This window comes from Struthio camelus, chromosome 1 (genome assembly GCF_040807025.1).
Source record: "Struthio camelus isolate bStrCam1 chromosome 1, bStrCam1.hap1, whole genome shotgun sequence".
Lineage (NCBI taxonomy): Eukaryota > Metazoa > Chordata > Aves > Struthioniformes > Struthionidae > Struthio > Struthio camelus.
The window spans coordinates 189,856,661-189,874,404 of record NC_090942.1 but is presented as its reverse complement, the minus strand read 5'-3'; the positions used below and the strand labels follow the sequence as shown (position 1 = coordinate 189,874,404).

Below are 17,744 nucleotides of genomic sequence, written 5' to 3'. Positions count from 1 at the left end.
CTGGGGACTGAGACACATGAACTATGTTCAGTGCCTCTGAAAAGAGGTAAGGTGTGAAGATTATTAGATCTTATCATTCCCACAGGAACAAATTTGAAACAGAAGAGAGCTCAAAGAGGAAAAAAAATAAAGTGTCGTCTCTAATCTCACAACTTGAGGTACTCATTAAGGTAAAAAGTATCCTGTGCTATTTTCTCAGAGTGATTTTTAGGAGACTGCACATCTGATCCAAATCACCAGAGGATTCTTAAAAATGAAGTTTTTTAATACTCATGCTTTCCATATGGAAATAGTATAAAGTTGAAATCCGGAACACTTATTTGACTGGCAGACTTTAAGGTTACCGTGGAGGGATGAGGGCGATGAATGATGTAAGTTCCATCCTTGCTCTCTAAACATGAGTGGAGCAGGATTGTAAGGAGCAAATCATGCCTGAAAATGCAATGACCTCTTTTTTATGTTCTATAAAGTGAATGCCAGTCATAACACACCAGTCTGACTTCAGTGAAACATTAGATATATTACAACCAAGCCATCTTGAATGAATTAAACCTGGCTGAAAGGCTGTGGGTAACGGCTGGTTATGATCAGTAAAATACTTGTTTAGAGCTGATGTCCAGCAGAACTTACAGTGAACACAAGAGTGTTAAATTTTGCTGATAGCAAAGTGGAAAGAAAGAAATATCAAGCTTCTAAAGGCTTCCTAGACCTGGGGATGAGACACTATAGAATATCAGCTGTACACTTACTGCTTCTGTAAGCTTATTACTTGTATCCTATATAGCCTTATTCTTATGGAGTTATTTGTGTGCATAGGGAGACTCCACGCTCAGGGAGTTGATCTCCCATTCATTGAACCTCACAAAGGTACCTAAAGATTAGTTACCTTCCATTAGTAAATGGAGAAAGCAACTTTTACTAAAAGGTGATTCATGCCCTTTGCTGCAAGGGGGATGGACAGCTATGGGGGTAGTTGTCTCAAATGTCAGACACCTCAAGTAGCTGAGATGAGTCAGGTCCTTGATGCCTGCACAGAGTAGTCTAGCTGTCTTTGCAGAGTTAATAGTCCTATAGTGGGGAACTTCTCAGAAAATCAGTAAGCAAATATACAGTCTCTGTCTACAGAATAGGACCTGCAGTTGTTTTTTGTGTTCCCCACTGCACAACAACTGAGGGAATAAATTATTGGTTTTCCTACTACTACCCTCCATCCCTTAAGAAGCCTATCACTTCGTGTATGTGTGTGTGTCTGTGTGGGGGGGGAGGAGGGTTGTTTTTTTAATTGAAGGCTGAACGTATATGGACAGAGGTTTAGATGTTCTCATCAGAGCCTGTGCCTTTGGAAAGGGCATCTTCTGCTATCTGGGTATGACTGAGAGTTCTGTTAGAAAAGGTTTTGATTTCTGTTTTAGAAAGGGGATTATTCCTCAAGCCCCAAGACATTGCTAGGAAGAAGATATTATAAAGGTAACAGCCTATTAGAACTGGTAGAAACTCCGTGCTCTTATAATTGATAGAACAGAAACTTTCTGGCAATAAAGTATGTAAGTGTGTGTCTGTATGTGTGTGTGCAAATGAACTGAGCAAAGGTGGGGGAGTCTAGGTCGGAAATGAAGACTTATCTGTAAAGCATGACTAATCTTGTGAAAATTGAATAGTTTTCCAGCAAACTGATCACCCACAGTAGGACATACTTACTGGCAGAGCGGATGATACAATGGATACAAGTGAATAACAAGCCAATGCTTCTGAAGGTTGAATAGAATGATCGAAAAGGTTTCCTATATGTTTTCTTTAATGTCAGACAGCTACTGTAATTATGAAAAATTTGCCGTATATGCATACATCCGATCTGTTATATTGCTGTGTTCTGAAATGACTGGCATTTGAACCTAAAATGCTCATGCAAAATGCAATTTATATTCTTTTTTTTAATAGGTGGAAAGGAATCAGAGGCTCAAGCAAGGCAAAAACAACAGATGATGCTCATGCAATCTAAATACCAGCAAAAGGTCAGGAAGAATAAATGTGTTTATTTTAAAAACTAGCTCAAAGAAGGTTTTTCAGGGAGTGTCACTGTTTCATATGTCTGTAAAATGAACTCCCAGCTGCTTGACAATAGAAAGTCATGAAACCTGAAGGAAGGAGCAGAAAACTGGAAACAAACATTCTGCACCAAAGAAAATGAGAAACCCAGCTGTAAATATGTAGCAAACCATATCGCACATCATGTCTAAAATTAAAATCAGTGTAGTTGTAAAGTCACTTACACACTTTGCTGTATCTTCCAGCATGCTGCCTACACTTCAGCTAATTGATCAGTGTACCAACTATCCAGTGCTATACGTAGAAATGTTGTTCTTGTTATAAAAGGTATAAATGCTTGTAAGTTATCAATCAGCTTTGTGGTTCCTTGCATAGATGCCCATTTATTGCTCCCAGATTTCTCAGCTTTCTTAAAGCCAGTAGCAGAGTAGCTGTTGCACAGCCTGCTTTATTTAATTTAATGAGGTATCTCAGTTTAAGAAAAATTTCCGGTAACTTTTAATAAACACACTTTAAGTTTGAAAGATGTGCAGAACAGGAGTCAAGGTACCTTATCTTGTGTGTTCTTTATACATACATATGTATCTTTTTATGTTTGTCATATAGTACAAGAGAGAAGAATACATTAGAACAAAAAAGGCTGCTGAAGAAGCTGAAATCCTGAAAAAGAAAGCAATTCAAAGAGAAAAGGTAAACGTAGTTACTGTAGAGTTGGAACCATATAACAAAGCATATGTTATGATGCTTTGTTTTACTAAACTACATGAAACAGCTTTGTTAAATAAAATGGCATCCCTGGATTTCACCAGAGAGTTAGAGGATCCAGTCCTCCCTTTCTTACTAGTTCACTAAAGGAAATCTGGCCTGGTGTTCTGTTAGGCTTTCCTATTCCTTTGGTGCTTCAGGAATTCCAATGCTGTGGTTGTGTACGTCCTCAGGAGTTAGCAGAAATAAAGGGAAAACACCAGGGTCAGGAATAATGTTGTAAATAGTGATATGAGTTATGTAGTTTATTCTGGCATGAACTTTTTCTGTATAATCAGATTGTGGCAAATGGTATGAAGATCCTACACAAATCTGTAGTTGCCCGCTACATGTGTGGGAAGCATGCAAGAACAGTCAGCCTGTCATGATGGAAAAGGCATCCAAATTATAGAAAGATAATGGTAGTCTGTTTGCAATGTGCCCTCGTGCAACCTGAAATTCTGGTGCCCTTCCAGCTACCCAGACTGAGGTGCCGGCTGGCAAGCACTGCAGCTCCTCAGTGGCTTGCAGATCCAGATTTCTTTCAGAAAGGCCTTTCATTCTTTTGAGTGGGCAGAAATGTATTGTTTGATATGCGTATCAGTGTCGTGGAAGTCTGCTCATGGCTGTTGGCGGGCTCCTGGAGAGTCTAGGGGTAGCGCTGCGGGGACTAGCGTGCCTTGCAGCGTTGCTGTTCGCCATGACCCTGAAAGTGGAACCTTAAGGCCATCTGCACTGCAGGTCCTGTGCAGAGAGAGCTGTGGCAATGCCTCCTTTGAGCATACAAATCCACCCCCATACCCAGAGGCTGATGTTACTCTCTGGTGTAGACCTCTGGCCTTTAAACTGATAAACCTGTCACAGTGCTAAGCACTGGCTAGTATGTAAGATCACTCTCTCTTCTGTTATTGGCATATAATCACGCCGATACTTCTCTTTCAAATCTTTAGTTTTATTTCAGATTTGTTTGTCTTTTCCAGTTATTTCCACAAAGCTGCTTTTAGTCCTGTGTGCTGTATAAGGTTTTGGGAAAGTTTGTTTGGTCCTCCACTCTCTTTGGTGGAAACCAACTGGTATTAAGTCAAGAATGTAACCTGGAATTAAAAAATGGGGAGAGGGGGGACGATATTGATGTGCACAATAGTTATGAGAGAAAGGAAGACTTGAGATTTTCAAGGTTTGTCTCCACAACAGTAAAAATAATCTTCTGTGTGCATCCTGAAGGCTGAAGGTTAACTCAGAAATCATCAATACTAGACTGCATAAACAAAAATAGCCTTAATTATGCCTAGATAAAGGTTAGTCTGTTCCCTGCCTTTTATCGGTTAAAAATAGTCCTTGAGGATAAGCCCATACACAATAACCTGCAGAAGCATAAATAGTATCATGTGGAAATCTCATTAACACTTAGCAGCTCATGTATACCTCCAAAAGCAATGATGATAACAAGGGTAGAAAAGGGATTCGTTATATTTATTCACCTATTAAATATATGTTGTTTGCCTGTGGGCACTGGGCAAGAAGAATGTTGAAAGACTGCCGTAATTTATAGTTATACCTAGAAAATATATTGATGTATCAGTTCTATTTTCATGCTCTTTAATTTCTTTACCTTCACACCCACAGATTATAAAATGTTTATAGGTGGTAGAGCTAGTAAAACTCTAACTGTCAAGTTTCTTCTAAAGAAGAACGCAATATCATGGCAAACATCTTGGCAAACAGTTTAATTTGAATGAATAAACTTATACTCACAAAGCAAGCAAGCGAACAAAACAGAGGAGGATGAAGGGGATCTCTTAACTTGGATTTGTGTTGTCTTCCACAATAGTAACTGAGCTGGTGACGATTTCTTGGAGTAAGATGTTAACATACCTAAAAGTCAATTTTAAGAAAAGCTTTCTGGAAAGCCACTAAAGGGTGTTGCTTTGGCTATCTCTCCCTGCTGTAGATGAATAGTCCCGGAGAGGTAGGAATGGCAGGGAAGGGATCCTAAAGGACTTCTGCTGTAGGGCCAATGTCATGCCCTGGTTACTCCAGAGTAAGAACTGTTTTTAAATGGTAAATTAGCAGATGCAGGGATTCAGTTAGGAGCATGTCTTTCTGCAAATTCACAAGCCTTTTTTTCTTGCTGGGCAGACCTTCTTTTGCTCAAGGTTATTATTCATTCAGTAAAAACAAATTGTCTGGCAGTCTGAGAGGAGATAATGGCTAGGAGGCTTTGTCAGCAGGGACCCTGAAACTTTCACAGCTGGAGAGCTGCTTTGCCAGCCAGAGTGAATTGTAAAGCCCTGCAAAAGTGTGACAACCAGAACCTGTGCTGATACTCAGCTCAGGTCTCCCATGATTGTAAGGATGATGCATTGCAAGCCAATGCTACCTATGAACATAGGTTCTGCTTATGTTATTGCTTCAATACTTGTTTTACAGAGAAAAGTAGTAGCTGTTCTTCCTTTATCTTTGTGAACAAGAGAAAAATGGTTGTCTACTAAAGCAGTACCCAAATGTGGATGGTCTGGGTTACCTTCAGTAGGAGACGCCTGTCTGTCTCTGTCGTTTTCCAATGATTAAGTTAGAGGCTGTGATACCAGTGCTCCTGGCATCTCTTCTGTCTCTCTGCAGCTCCCAGAGAGAAGAAAGGTAGATCTTCCCCCATCCCATATTCCAGAGAACCAGCTTGCATGAGCCTATGCTCTCCGCTCTCTGTGGATAACAGCAAATGAGATTTGGGTTCTCATGTGCTCTGCATCAGCCAGCTTGCCCTGGGACTTCTCTGAGCTGTTCACGGGGTAACCTGAGCTCCACAAGTTCATTCGGCTTTTCTTTTTTCCTAAGGTGGTAATTTCTGTCTGCTTACTGAAATAATTTTGGAGAGACTTCGATGTAAGCAATGAATTCTTTTTTTTGTATATTTGGCCGTAGTGCTGAGATGGGTGTCTGATCTGCAAAAAGTATGGGAATATGTGGGAAGTAGCATTATTATTCTTTCCCTATTTGTAGCAAGCATCTGCAATTTGGTATCTTTTGTGTAGCCTTTCACATCACAAATTTCTACCACACTAAACCATAACTTAATTTGAGTCTTTCGAATGAAAGGGCAGTCAAATTTCCAAGAAAATAAACACGTAGCACTGAGGTTAGCTATTTTGCATATAGCACACCTGTAGAAATCTTAGAGAACCATAAGCCAAATTTAGGTGCATTGTATGTTTCAGTTTTCTGTCATTCGATCTCTGTTCCTATTATCCTGCCTTTAGAATTTCCTGTGTATGTTCTAAAACTTGCCTAAATGTAGAAAGATTCAAGAGCTGAAGTGAAAAGGCTTAAGTTAATTCTAGTGTGCAACTAACTTTTCTTTTACTTTTACATTACATGGTAACAGTCATGTCTGTTTAGAAACTGTCCTATTAAGAATAAGCTGTAATTTCATTTTATTCTTTATCAAATCATGTGCTCTTTACTTTAACTCTGTTAATCAGCATGAATGGCCTTTTTTGGGAATTGGTTAAAACCAGACACTTTACAGACCTTCTGCTAATGCTTTTCAACGTGTTTACCTTCAATATCACAGCTGTTCCACTCTTGGCTTTATTTTTGAAGACCATGCCAAATGTAGAGTGCTTTGGCAATGTTTATTGATAGATTGTCATTAGTTAGAGAATATTCCATTCCCTTTTCCTGTCATATCCATGTGTCCTAAGCAGGGTCCCAAGGTAAACTTTCAAAATAGAAAGCAGTTACACCAGCCACTAGAAAATAACTTCACTATGCTGGAGTTTTCTTCAGGCACTATTCTGGTCATGGAATAGCTGGTCTGGATGTGATCCTGGGCAATATGCTCTAGGTGACTCTGCTTGAACAGGGAGGTTGGACTAGATGATCTCCAGAGGTCCCATCCAACCTAAACGATTCTGCGATTCTGTGATCTGTGCATGTAGTACGCTGAACTGCCTCTTGACTGCCCTTCCCACTGGACCTACCTGAAACTTGCACTTTGGAGAAAAAAAAATGGCTGGCCTGCTTTTGGCTGAAAATTAAAGTTAAGCTGAATATCGTGGCTAAAGAAAGTTCTCTAGTTTCTGCTTTTTTTTAACATTTTAATCCTATGTGAAGGGGCTTTTGGGGGGGTGCTTATGCTACCTTTCCACAAGGGTGTTACATTCAGTTTTAAGTTAAAGAGGCTCATTACTTCTGTGTTATCCAGATATCCACAGTAATCTTGTGTGTCAAAACTTTGGCTGACTCTCGCACTGGACATGGTATCTGTGGTAGAATAGTATTTGATAAGTCTAGCTATATCCCCGATCTTCAGCATCTTTGCGCTGATCAGAACCTAAAGCTTTTGAAGGCCCCAGGTCTATGTGTGATGCGCGCCCGGGTGTCACTGCTCCTTGGGCGGCACAGCTGAGGGCCACCGAAGCATCGTCAACTAACAGCTAATCTAATTGCAAACATTTCCACATCTCAGAGTAGCCCATACGGCTCCCATTAAGCTGCATTAATTAATCCTAGAGATGGCCTTAATATTATGGCTTGAGAACTGTGAAGCCTCATGAGGCCCTCTGTGAGGGTACGTAAGTCTACCAGGAAAACAGTGTGTTTTTATATTTCAGATTGGTGTCTTGACAAGTTTACTAAGCTATCTGACTCCGGGTCATGTTTGAATACTTTTTAATTTGAGATTGAGTCACCTATGTACCCAACTACTGCTATTATTATTTTGGAAACAAGAATATTTAAATAATTTGTTTCTTGCTTACTAGAAATCTCAAGAATGTTTTACTCTTTTAATGTTTTAATGTTTTTAATGCTGTAGGCAGAGAGGCTTGAAGCTAAGAAAAAGCAAGAAGAAATGCAGAGAAGAGAAATGTACTTCAAAGATCAATATTAGTAAGTAAAATTTGAATCTGACTACTTAAAATTCCTTATTTGCTTGTTATGTGAAACTTGTAGTTACCATCTATGTCTGTACAAAAACTGATGTCTTTGGAGATTCTTCCAGCAGTGGCATCTGGTCCATTGGCTTCAAATATTGAACGGTAATTCTGAATTATCTGTCACACCGTTAGACTCTACTGGCTAGAGTAACTGTTTTTTCCCTCCTCAAGTAATGTTTTCCTCTTAAATATTTAGCTACTTTGGAATTCCTCATGTTTGAGAAGCTGGGGGTGTATGGTTAGGTAGGAAAGAAGACGCCAGCTCCCGATCTTTGGTCTCAAAAACTAACTTCTTTGAAAGATCACAATATTTTTGTAGAGAAAGAATGTGCAGAACTGCAAGAGGAAAGAATGTAACTATCTAGAGTGCTCTGGTTGTTTTATAGAAGTAGTGCTTGAATTTTATTTCTTTAAAAATAGAAGTCCTGCAACAGGATAAAGAAGCACTTATGGTGAGGGTACACTGCTAAAGGGGGGGGAAAAATAGTCATGTGTTGCCATATTGCAACAACACAGTTTTAAAACCATAACTGCTATTCTAGAACTAACTGTAACAGCCAGGAGACTCTTTTTCTTTTCTCTTCATCTCCTCTATCAGATAATCAGAGGCAAGACCTTATGTGTGAGGGAGGGATTCAACTTGCTTAGCATTAGACACTGAGTCCAAAACAAGTCTGTTTTTTCTAGGAATGTAGAGAGTCCTTTGTAGGAAGTAATTTCACCCATCCTAAAATAAATGTCTAGTATAGAGAACATGAATCATCCTCTAGCAGTGTACCTCTGCACCTCTGCTGACCATGGACAGAGACTGGACAATTAACTTCAACAATCTCTTCTAAAGTAGGTGAGAAGAATCCAGTCTCTACTGGACATAATAACTTTCCACATAGTAATTTTCACTTTAATAATAACTAATTTTCAGATAAAGTGTTCCTCTCTCTTCCTCTCCTGTACCATTTAAAAATAAATGAAATAATTTTGAGGTGGTCATGGAAACTGACCAAAACTGCTGTCATGGCACTTTTTTTCTTCCTCTTTTTAAAGAGAAGCTGATTCTTTCCTTCTGTGAAAGTCAGTGAGGGCAAAATAAGAGAGGATGACTATTGGCTACCTTTTTCTTTTTCAGCACACTCACTTTCTTCCAGTGACTAACTGTTCACTTCAGGAGCCTACCTGACAATTGTTTTCTGCCACCTTTTCTGTATGCAGTTGTCCTACTTCTTTTTCCTGTCTTCTATGCATTTTTGTGGCTGAAGAATCTGTTGCTGATTTAGCTGAGCTACACTCTACAGACTTCTGGCATTTTTTACTTAATTTCTTAATGTCTGATATACTGCCGTTTGATCAATATATGTCTTCCATTCCTTGCTAACTAGTATGTAAATCAGGTAAAAACATTAGTAACTAATATTTTAAATTTGAACTGCCTCCCAACGAGTGTGGTGTGCACTAGTGTTTTTCCCCTTCTCCTGTTTAATTATTATTTTTGATGTGTTGGGTGAGGGAGGTGTGTTTGCTGTTGTTTTTTTCACTTTTTGACTTGAAGCAATACAGGCCTCCTTCATAGTTCATTCTGTGAGCTCTTTTGTCCAGTAGATTTCTCTTAAATTCTCAAACGATACACTTTGAAATGAAAACTGAGAGTTACAGACCGACTTCGCGCTTTCTTTATCTAAATGAATGAATATGTGATCATTCAATCCAAGATTAATTATCAGAATAGGATCTAAATTACATCTCTGCTCATTTATTTTAGTGACTGGTAAAGAAACATAACCCACAGGAAAATAATGAGGACTTCCTACATTTAGCACAGTTCTACAATTTAGATGTTGGAATTTAACCTGATGTGAAGACCTGTTTCCCAAGAATACCTCTTTATTGCCAGATTTAGATATGGATTAACTCCTGAAATAACTGATTCTATTGGCAGTGAAGTTCCTGCCTTGCCGATTCACTCCACCCTGAAGTATTTTTTTTTTAAACTGATCCAGACCAATTATATCACATAATTATCCCACAATACTGTTCAGTCACCTTTACCTTTTCTATCTCTAACTCCTGAAATAGCTCACTTGTGTTCCTAGAATGATTGATTGCTCTATATTCTCTGACTTTTAAAAGAGCCAGCCGTGTCCTATGCTAGTAGTTCCAGTTCCTTCATCTTTTGCCCAAACTCTTTTTTTCTAATGTGTATATATTTTAGTGCTTTCTCGCTGATCTCAGCCTCTCCCCTCCACTTCTTTTTTTTCCTCCTTCTTCTATTTTTCTTTTTCCTATTTAGCTTTAGATCTTTCCTTAAATATATTTCCAAAGTCTCCCTCATAGATATTAGTATTTTGTCCTCTATTTGGCTTAGTCAATGTGGATTCCCCCCCTTCCTTGATTCCTCAGGACTTCTGAGGACCCCGTATAGCTTTAAATCTCTATTTCTGATAGAATAGGCACCTTCATTTCAATTGGCATTGGACAGAGATTGAAAAACAGGAAATTCTGTCTGAAGAGAAACAATTTTTTTTAGTGTGAGGGTGGTTGAACACTGGAACAGGCTTCCTAGAGAAATGATGGAATCTCTGTCCGTAAAGCTACTCAAAACTCGACTGGTCACAGTCCTGGGCAACCTGCTCTAGCTGTCCCTGCTTGAGCAGTGGGGTGGACTATATCATCTCCAGAGGTCTCTTCCAGCCCCAGTGATTCTGTGACTCATGCTCTCTGACCTTAACCTGACAACAACCTCATCAAATATTTTCAGTATAGTGTCCTCAGTTATGTGACTTTCTGAGGGGATTCTTAAGGTTCTCCTCTTTCCATTTAATCTGACTTTTGTTTTAACAGCTTATTCAGTTATGAATGAAGGCATAGCTCCTCTTTTCCCCCACCTTCACTGTCTATTTTCACTTAGGAGTGAAGTGAATACTGCTGTTTGGCACTTTTTCCTATTAAGAGTAAGCTTGGTCCTGTCAAACAGAGGCCTGAACCCTCTAAAACACCCTCATGTGAGCAGAATCAGTTAGCCCCAGGTGATGCAGGAGCTCACACTGACTTGGCACTGAGAATGAGACTGGTTGGCTGCTTATTCTGTCTGCTGATTTTGGATAGCCTTGTTCAATTGGGGTCTTCTTAGAATGACAAAAGGTACTCAAGTTAAAGATGAAGTTTTGCACTGTCCAACTCTGTTACAGTGGAGATTACATATAACTGTCCAAAGATTTATTTTTTGTACTCTGTATACTAAATATACCAGGAGGATCTAGTGGATATTGTACCTGGAGAAAGTGAGTTCAAAACCTATATATATTGAAAGCAAATCTGGTCAGCCAAAAGCCTCTCATACTGTGAAGTGTTACATTAGTGTGTGACCACTCTGAAGAAATCCTCCAAGGGAATGAGGAAAAGCAGTCTTGGGCAGTAATTAATTTATCTTTGGATGTTGTTAAGGTGGAACACAACATCCAGCAGTAGTGGGAAGCTGTTGTGTGACATCTCAGATCTTGTAAAGTAACTCTTGACTATTCATTATTAGAGACATATTCAGTGACAAGTGCTTGGTATTTATCACAGTACTGTATGCATACTTTTTAAAAATCAGTGACTTGTTACTTCCATCATTGTGGAGTCCATGTCTAGAGGTGAAATGAATAAATATGAAGTTGTGCCCCTTTACTCCCTGTCTCTACTGGAGTGTTTTGCTCTCCTTCCCTGCTTGCTGGGGGAGAGAAGGTCATGTGCTGCATACAGAACAATGACCTCTGCAAAATCGTGGCCTGTGGGACTTTTTCAAAAGATAAGCTGCCTTGTTAGTCTGTCTTCTCTAAGTATCTCTAGCTGCAACATCTCTGTTTTCTTTAAGAGATCAATGCCTACCAATGGTCTCATTAGCTGGGAAGCCTTTATAATTGATCACCTCCTTCAGCTGTATCTTCCTGCGCAGGGTAGAGTCCAATTGGAGCCCTCCCTTGAATGAAATTCCTCTTCTATTTGATATGGAAAGGCATCTAAGACTCTTGGATCATTAACATACTGTGCTAATAAAGCACAGTAGTGTACAGAAGTTCCTTGGTTCTGACTAAAATCCTATCGCTGTTAAAAACAGGAATTTCTCACTTCTCACTGAAATCCCCTTTTGAAGGGTATAATATTATGTGAACAAATGACAGAGGAAAAATTGACTGCGACCTTGTCCACTGCCTGGGGAATACAGTTATTTCCTAACTCTTGAAAGCTTGTTAGCTTCTTTATGTACAAAAGTCTCTTAGAAGTGGACTATATCTACTATGAGAGTTGCTTGAACTCTTGATATCCTCTGGAAATGAGGTCTAGACTAGCATGCAGAGTTGTAGAAAGGACTCCAAGTCTGCCTCTTGGGGTCAGCAGCTCTGCTAACTTAGGTGGGTTCAGGGTCTATTAGGTGACTAAGACAGGCAAAACCGAGAAGGTGTGTCTTAAGGTAGCCCTGTATAAAAAGCTTGAATAGCCCACAGAAGCAGACTTTAGGCTGGAGGAGTTGCTGCACCACACGACTGCTATGGCTTGTACTAACAGACGAGAAGCACTTTGGGGATTTGTTGGTGGCAGCATTTCTGTGGTCTTGACTGTACAAACATCGGATCAGGAAGGGGAGGCATACATGCACATTTTTCTACTGGAAACTCCTTATGTGTGAATTAGAGTCATTTCCTCTAAGTAATGGTGTCTTGGATGCATTTTACATTTGTTAATACCCTGCACTAGAGACTATATTTCTGTCAAACTAGGTTAAAAGATAATGACTGCTTTTGTGATCCTAAATTTGCAATTGCTAACTCTTATGAGGAAAAGACGGAGCGTCCATCTTTCTGAGCAGGAATGAAGAAGAGGTTAAGTGACTTGCCCAAGACCCTCCTGGAAGTCCCTATTTATTTAGGAAACAAAAATTATCATTCAAACTGTAATGAGGAATGGCTACATCATACATTGCCTTTCTCTGTGACTTGCTGTGCAGGCTGCATGAATCGGAGCCTGAACTGTCAGGTATCTCATTAAAAGGTTTCATCCCAGCTCTCTAATAAGATGCTTTTATTTAATTTGGATTTGGCTTCCCAGGAACTGTAGTGTTGGATATATTCTACTTTCTTTCTGATAGCCATCTACCTATGGAGGCTATGGAGGATCCTCTTGCACTCCTCCTGAGAAGCCTGCATGCTCGATTGCCTCTCTGAAATGCCTGGACACCAATGCGCACACCATGCGGAATAAGCAGGAAGAATTAGAGATCTGTGTGCGGTCGCAGGGCCATGATCTCATTGCAGTGACAGAGACATGGCGGGATAGCTCACACGACTGGAATGCTGTCATGGACGGCTACGTGCTTTTTCGGAAAGACAGGCCAGGAAGGCGAGGTGGTGGTGGAGTTGCCCTTTATGTGAGGGAGCAACTAGAATGCGTGGAGCTCTGCCTCGGGGTGGAGGAAGAGCAAGTGGAGAGCTTCTGGGTAAGGATGAAAGGGCAGGCTAAAACGGGTGACAGGGTGGTGGGGGTTTACTACAGGCCACCCGCTCAGGAAGAGGAAGCCGATGAGGCCTTCTACAGACAGCTGGAAGTAGCCTCACGATCACAGGCGCTGGTTCTCGTGGGGCGCTTCAACCACCCTGACGTCTGCTGGGAAGAGAGCACAGCTAGGCACAAACAGTCCCCGAGGTTCCTGCAGAGCGCTGATCGTAACTTTGTGACCCAGGTGGTGGAGAAGCCAACGAGGAGAGGTGTGCTGCCGGACCTTGTACTAACAAAGAAAGGAGGTGTGGTTGGAGATGTGAAGGTTGGGGGCAGCCTTGGCTGCAGGGAGCATGAGATGGTGGAGGTCAGGATCCTGCGAGGAGGAAGCAGGGCAATGAGTAGGATTGCAACGCTGGGCTTCAGGAGAGCAAACTTGGGCCTCTCCCGGGACCTACTTGGAGGAATCTCATGGGGTGCGGCCCTAGAAGGAAGGGGGGTCCAGGAGAGCTGGTTAATAGCCAAGTATCACCTCCTCCAGGCTCAAGAGCAGTGCATCCCTCTGAGGAAGAAGTCCAGCAAAGCGGGCAGGAGACCTGCACGGCTGAGCAAGGAACTCCTGGCAAACCTCCAGCAGAAGAAGGAAGTCTACAGAATGTGGAAGAGGGGACAGGCCACTCGGGAGGAATACAGGGACGTTGCCAGAGTATGCAGGGATGCGAGGAGGAAGGCTGAGGCCCCTCTGGAATTAAGTCTGGCAAAGGATGTCAATCAAGGACAGCAAGAAGGGCTTCTTCAAACACATCACTAGCAAAAGGAAGACTAGGGAAAATGTGGGCCCGCTGCTGAATGGGGCGGGTGCCCTGGTGACAAAGGATACAGAGAAGGCAGAGTTGCTGAATGCTGCCTTTGCTTCAGTCTTTACTGCTAAGGCCAGCCCTCGGGAATTCCAGACCCTCTCCAGACAAGAGAGGAAGTCTGGAGAAAGGAAGGCTCTCCCTTGGTGGAGGAGGATTGGGTTAGAGATCATTCGTGCAAACTTGACATCCACAAATCCATGGGCCCCGGTGGGATGCACCCACGAGTGCTGAGGGAGCTGGCGGATGTTATTGCTAGGCCACTCTCCATCATCTTGGAAAGGTCGTGGAGAACGGGAGAGGTGCCTGAGGACTGGAAGAAAGCCAGTTTTACCAGATTCACCAAAGGGAGATCATGCTTGACCAATCTGAGAGCCTTCTCTGATGGAAAGAGTGGCTGGGGAGAGGAGGGGGGAGCAGTGGTTGTTGTCTCCCTGGACTTCAGCAAGGCTTTGGACACTGTCTCCCATCACATCCTCCCAGGTAAACTCAGGAAGTGTGGGTTGGATGTGTGGATGGTGAGGTGGACTGAGAACTGGCTGGATGGCCGAGCTCAGAGGGTTGTGGTCAGTGGTGCGGAGTCTAGTTGGAGGCCTGTAGCTAGCAGTGTCACCGAGGGGCCAGTCCTGGGTCCAGTCTTGTTCAGTGTATTCATCAAAGGCTTGGAGGAAGGCACAGAGTGCACCCTCAGCAAGTTTGCTGGTGATACTAAACTGGGAGGAGAGGCTAACACACCAGAAGACTGTGCTGCCCTTGAGAGGGTCCTGGAGAGGCTGGAGAGCTGGGCGGAGAGGAACCTCCTGAAGTTCAACAAAGGCAAGTGCAAGGTTCTGCACCTAGGCAGGAATAATCCCATGCACCAGGACAGGCTGGGGGTTGACCTGCTGGAAAGTAGCTCTGCCGAGAAGGCCCTGGGAGTGCTGGTGGACAACAAGTTAAACATGAGCCAGCAGTGTGCCCTTGTGGCCAAGGCAGCCAATGGTCTCCTGGGGTGCATGAGGCAGAGTGTTGCCAGCAGGTGGAGGGAGGTGATCCTGCCCCTCTCCTCAGCCCTGGTGGGGCCACATCTGCAGTCCTGTGTCCAGTTCTGGGCTCCCCAGGACAAGAGAGACATGGCACTCCTGGAGAGAGTCCAGTGGAGGGCTACAAAGATGAGGAGGGGACTGGAGCATCTCTCCTCTGAAGAAAGGCTGCGAGAGCTGGGCCTGTTCAGCCTGGAGAAGAGAAGGCTCAGAGGTGACTTGATCAGTGTGTACGAGTACCTGAAGGTAGGGTGTCAAGAGGATGGGGCCAGACTCTTCTCCGTGGTGCCCAGCAACAGGACAAGAGGCAGCAGGCACCAACTGAAACATAGGAAATTCCATCTGAACATAAGGAAAAACTTCTTTGCTGTGAAGGTGACTGAGCACTGGCATAGGTTGCCCAGAGAGCTAGTGGAGTCTCCTTCGCTGGAGATATTCAAAAACCCGTCTGGATGTGATCCTGGGCAATGTGCTCTAGAGGACCCTGCTTGAGCAGGGTGATTGGACTAGATGATCTCCAGAGGTCCCTTCCAATCTCAACCATTCTGTGATTCAGTGTGATTCTGTGATACCTGTTTATGTAATAGGCCCACCTGTTTGTATAATAGGAAAAGTATTCTAGCATATACAGTTGGGGTTTTTGGTGGAGGTAGAGGTATTACCTAATATTTGTTATATAACTGAATTCCTCTCTTTATTACATATTCATATCTTTGTTTTTGTGAAGGTTACACTCCCTTAAAAATTCCTGGCACTGTTTCACTTTGATCCATGTGTGCACTGAACATATTCTGCTCAGAATTTGGAGCATGAAACACAGAACTTGCTTAAGAGCCACAGAGTGAATATTCCAAATACAATGCAGGAGCTGATGTACACTTGCCTGCCAAAGCAGTCTTTTTGAAAGTCATAAAATGCAGGAAAATAAAACCTGAATCAAAACAGAATTTTTATTTATTTATCTATTTTTACAGGATAAACACTAGTGTCCTTGCCAGTTTTCAGTCCTCTGTGATGTGTGGTTCAAACAGCAGGCTGGTAGCAAATTATCCCCACAGAAGTGCAAATGTAAACCTGACCAGACTTTTAATACAGGTTGCCAAAGAGTGAAAGAGGCCTTGAGAATCTTTTGTTTGCTTCTTTTCACCACAATGATCTTTGTTTTGTTCATTTGCTCCTGATTATTTTAAGCGTTGTCAATTATTTAGCTAACAGGCAGAAAACTAGGCTTTTATAGACATCCAAAGGGACTCTCTTGAGTGTAATAATGAAGGCAGTTTATTGAACGCCTGTGAGGTTGCTTTCTAATTGTACACATTAATCTGCCCATGCAAGCTGGCTGAAAATATAGAAGCAGATTGCACATGCAGATGGAGCACACAGAATGGAAGATCTATGCAATAGACTTATATAAAACTGCATTTTCCTTAAAACTGGATTTATGCTTATTACTTCACATAATAAATGAAACTTGATGTCTAAAATAACTTCCTAGAATACTGGATGAGTTGGTGGGAGGAAAGAATAGGGTATTCTAGCAGTATTATTTCATCCAGTCAGGAAAACAAAAAAAGCAAGTGGGTTGACAGGAAAAATTAGTTTTGGGTGTGGGTGGAAAGTGAAGAAAATAAGTCTACTGAGAAAGCTGCTGCATTCTTTTAACCTATTTTTATACTTTCTTCAAGCTTTATACCTAAAAAGAAATGCCATATATTTTGTTCTTCTCCGCAAGAATAAGAACTCATGCTCAGGGACTTGCAGACAGGAATGTGCTACCAGCCAAAGGTAGCACAGTTTTGATCAATAATATTAAATTTGTTCAAATCCTCCTTTGCATGCCTGTGCATGACTCTCAGTGAAGTCCGTGAATACTGTGTTTAAGCCTGGTATGTGACTACCAGAAGGAGTTGAGCTAGAAGGTAAGTAAGTGAGCTAAATACCCAGCGGTATTTAGCGGTGCCTTTCTCCCCAGTAAAGGCTATTGAGAGGCAGTTATCAAATCATACAAGAATCTAATGGGTTAAGTATGAGGCTCGTTCACCTAATAACTTCTAGGAAAAGATGAACCCCCTCATGAAAAAATGTGCGTTAGTTAATACTAACAACTTTGCACACGGCTCACATTTGTCTTTTTTTTTTTTTTTTTTTTTACCCTGAAGTGGACCTGTCTTGCAGACATCCATTACGCTTGAGGTAGAGGAAAAAAATTAGCATCTGTGTAGGAGCAGAGGGCATATCTGTTGCCAAGAGATGGCAGTGGTTTTACTACTTTGCCCCTTGTCATGGCCCAGCCGTAGGAAGCAGGGCAATCCCTTGTAACCTTTAGATTTCCTTTACAGAGGTTTATCATAGCGACAAAGGAGATGTGGGAGGAGACATGTATGGACTGTACACAATCAAAAAGCCTTTCATCTCTCCCCTGAGACAGCTTTCAACTTTCTTAATGGGTTAACTTTAAAATAGGTGCCTTTGGTGGGATTTTTTTCATAAATTTTGGTATCGCCCTCCAATTTCATTCTCACTTCAGCAAATGATTTTCACGCATGAAAATCCCAACTACAGCTCCATCTGGAATCTTTTTCTCCATCTTCCAACATAGAATCTGCATAAAATCTGCATAAATCAATGCTCATCCCATCTACCTGTGTGTAGGGACTTTTGAAACTTTA

At 41.8% G+C, this 17,744-nt stretch overlaps 1 protein-coding gene across 3 annotated transcripts in view; it reads left to right on the top strand.

Moving 5' to 3' along the window:
* EPSTI1 (epithelial stromal interaction 1) overlaps positions 1–17,744 on the top strand; it is a 72,652-nt gene that overhangs the window by 14,180 nt on the left and 40,728 nt on the right. For all 3 annotated transcript variants that reach the window (XM_009672447.2, XM_009672446.2, XM_009672449.2), the window contains exons 4-6: positions 1,939–2,012; positions 2,653–2,736; positions 7,607–7,680. In XM_009672447.2, the coding sequence (XP_009670742.2) occupies positions 1,939–2,012; positions 2,653–2,736; positions 7,607–7,680 (232 nt within the window). The remainder of the gene's footprint in view (positions 1–1,938; positions 2,013–2,652; positions 2,737–7,606; positions 7,681–17,744) is intronic.